This window comes from Crocuta crocuta, unplaced genomic scaffold (assembly GCF_008692635.1).
Source record: "Crocuta crocuta isolate KB4526 unplaced genomic scaffold, BGI_CrCroc_1.0 scaffold327, whole genome shotgun sequence".
Classification (NCBI taxonomy): Eukaryota; Metazoa; Chordata; class Mammalia; order Carnivora; family Hyaenidae; genus Crocuta; species Crocuta crocuta.
Window position 1 is genome coordinate 568,888 of NW_027529176.1, and position 2,452 is coordinate 571,339.

The following is a 2,452-nucleotide window of genomic DNA, read 5'->3' on the forward strand; positions in this document are numbered from 1 at the left end:
GTACGCCACGTCGTCGAACCTGAGCCGCCACAAGCAGACGCACCGCAGCCTGGACAGTCAGCTGGCGCGGCGCTGCCCGACGTGCGGCAAGGTGTACGTGTCCATGCCGGCCATGGCCATGCACCTGCTCACGCACGACCTGCGCCACAAGTGCGGCGTGTGCGGCAAGGCCTTCTCGAGGCCCTGGCTGCTGCAAGGCCACATGCGCTCCCACACCGGCGAGAAGCCCTTCGGCTGCGCGCACTGCGGCAAGGCCTTCGCAGACCGCTCCAACCTGCGTGCGCATATGCAGACGCATTCGGCCTTCAAGCACTTCCAGTGCAAGCGCTGCAAGAAGAGCTTCGCGCTCAAGTCCTATCTCAACAAGCACTACGAGTCTGCATGCTTCAAGGGCGNCGCCCCGCCCACCAGGGGCCTTGTCGGCCCCTTCAAGCAATAGGGTCCTGAGGGGAGACCCACCCCGAACCCCCTCCCTTCCCCTCCAGGGTGCCCCAGGCTTTTTCCCAGCAATAGGGTCGAGGAGACCCAGAACCGAACCTCATCTCCGAGTTAGGTCTCTGAAGACGGGGGTGGGGTGAGGTGGGGAGCACCCCCCTCCTCCCTCCTCTGCGCCCCTGGATCGCGTCGCAGAGACTCAGGTCTTCCCCACCCCTTTCCCAAGCCTTCCAAGGGCCAGGCCTGCGGCCTAGACGTCCAGGGAGCAGACCCGGGGAGGAGCAGGAGGGAGGGGCCTGCAGAGGCATCCCTACTCCTCGGTCTTCGCTGAACCCCAGGAGTGATAGACGCGTTGGGGGTCGGGGAGAGAGGCGGACGGCGGCACCCCTCTCCCTCGGGTTCTTTCTGGGGCCTCAGTCCAAGCCGCTCTCCCACCCTCGCCCCGCATCCTCTGCCAAATCCGAATTCTTCCAGCCCAGCTTCCCGGGCTCTGTCCTTCATAACGAATAATAATGACGCATATCGAATCGCATGGACTTATCCGACCTCCTCAGACCCCACTCCCGCCCTGCCCCGGGGCCCCTTCCCTCGTCCCCGGGCATTCGGTGTTGGAGGACGGATCCTGGGGCCCGGCAGGCAGGCCTGGGCACGGCCCATTACACACCTCTCTGTATTCGCTTTGCGGGTAAAGCCCCCTGGGGGGGTTGCGGATGCGTCGGGTTTCTTTCTTTCTGTATTTGTACGTTTTACTTATGAACGGATTGCACTCGGGTCAGGGAAGGGGGCGCTGAGGCCCCCATCCTTCCCGCCGACGCCCGGGGCTTGGGANAAGCCTCGGCGGCGACCCCGCCCCAAGGGCCCGCCCCATTGGCCGCCGCCTTTGTGACGTCACTGCATGCAGCCCCAACCCTCCTCCGGTCCCTTCCCGGGGCTGCCCGCTCCCTCTCCCTCTTAGTTAGTCCGATGCCGACTATAGAGCAATAATGCGCACTGCATGCGAAGCTGCCGCCGCCTCTAGAGTTACTGAGAATCAGGTATCCCCCTGCCCTACCCACCCCATAGGCCCCTAGATCAGGGACACTGCGCGGGGCCGGACGCGCAGACTTTCTTCCCCTCCTCCTCCCTACTCCCCCACGGCAGAGCCCTGCGGGTGTAATGGTTCCAGGGCAGGGGCGGGGTGGTTGCCCCCAACACCCCTCCTTCCGTCATCCATTACCCACCAACCGTTCATTGGGCACCTACTATGTGCCAGGCCCGCTGCAGAGTCGGCGCGGCTGCACGCTCGTGACAGGCGTCCATCAGGCTTGGGTGGGCCCAGGAGGGCTGCACATGCAGAGAAAGGCCTGGTCCCTAGACCCAACCCTGCATCCCCTTCACCTCTTCCTCACCCGACCCCGGGTCCAGTGCTGGGTGCAGTTGGGCTCTACCTTTGACTTGGGCCTGGCGTTCTCACCTCAGGTGGCACAGACCCAGGGCCCCCAAGGCCCAGTGCGACCAGGGCCACCCATACTGACTCTCAGCCCTTCCATCTCCTGGCCACTTGGGCTCTGCTGTGTGGGGCCAGGGCCCCAGGCCAGACAAAAGGTGCACACTGCAGTGCATGACCTGGTCAGCGCCATCCCGGTGGGCACCGAGCTGCTGCCGCGCCGCACCTGCGGGAGCAGACGGAGGGCCCAGCACAAAAGGGCCCATATCCAAAACCCTCTATACCACAACTCGTGTCCACACAGCTCCCAAGCTGGGGCCTGCCCTCCTGTGCTGGGCACACCCGCATGCACACGCACACACAGGCGCCCCACCCAGCCCCCACACGCCTGTCTACCTACCTAAGGAGAAGGCCAGAGGGCCATGGGCCGGCCAGGGTCTCCCGCTTCTCCCTACACCCCGCCGCCGTGGAAAGCCATGGGCCCCCTCCCGCCCCCATAACTAAGCAGCACAATAACCGACTTAGCGAATTCAGGTAGAAGGAACGTTTAGGTAGCACCTATTTTGTACTGATTCTACGAGTAGGGCCCGA

General features: G+C 64.4%; 1 protein-coding gene across 1 annotated transcript in view; it reads left to right on the forward strand.

Annotated features, from left to right (window-relative positions):
* SCRT1 (scratch family transcriptional repressor 1) overlaps window positions 1–439 on the forward strand; it is a 2,722-nt gene extending 2,283 nt beyond the window's left edge. The window contains exon 3 of the mRNA XM_077758120.1: window positions 3–439. Within this exon, the coding sequence (XP_077614246.1) occupies window positions 3–439 (437 nt within the window). The remainder of the gene's footprint in view (window positions 1–2) is intronic.
* The last annotated feature ends 2,013 nt before the right edge of the window (window positions 440–2,452 follow it).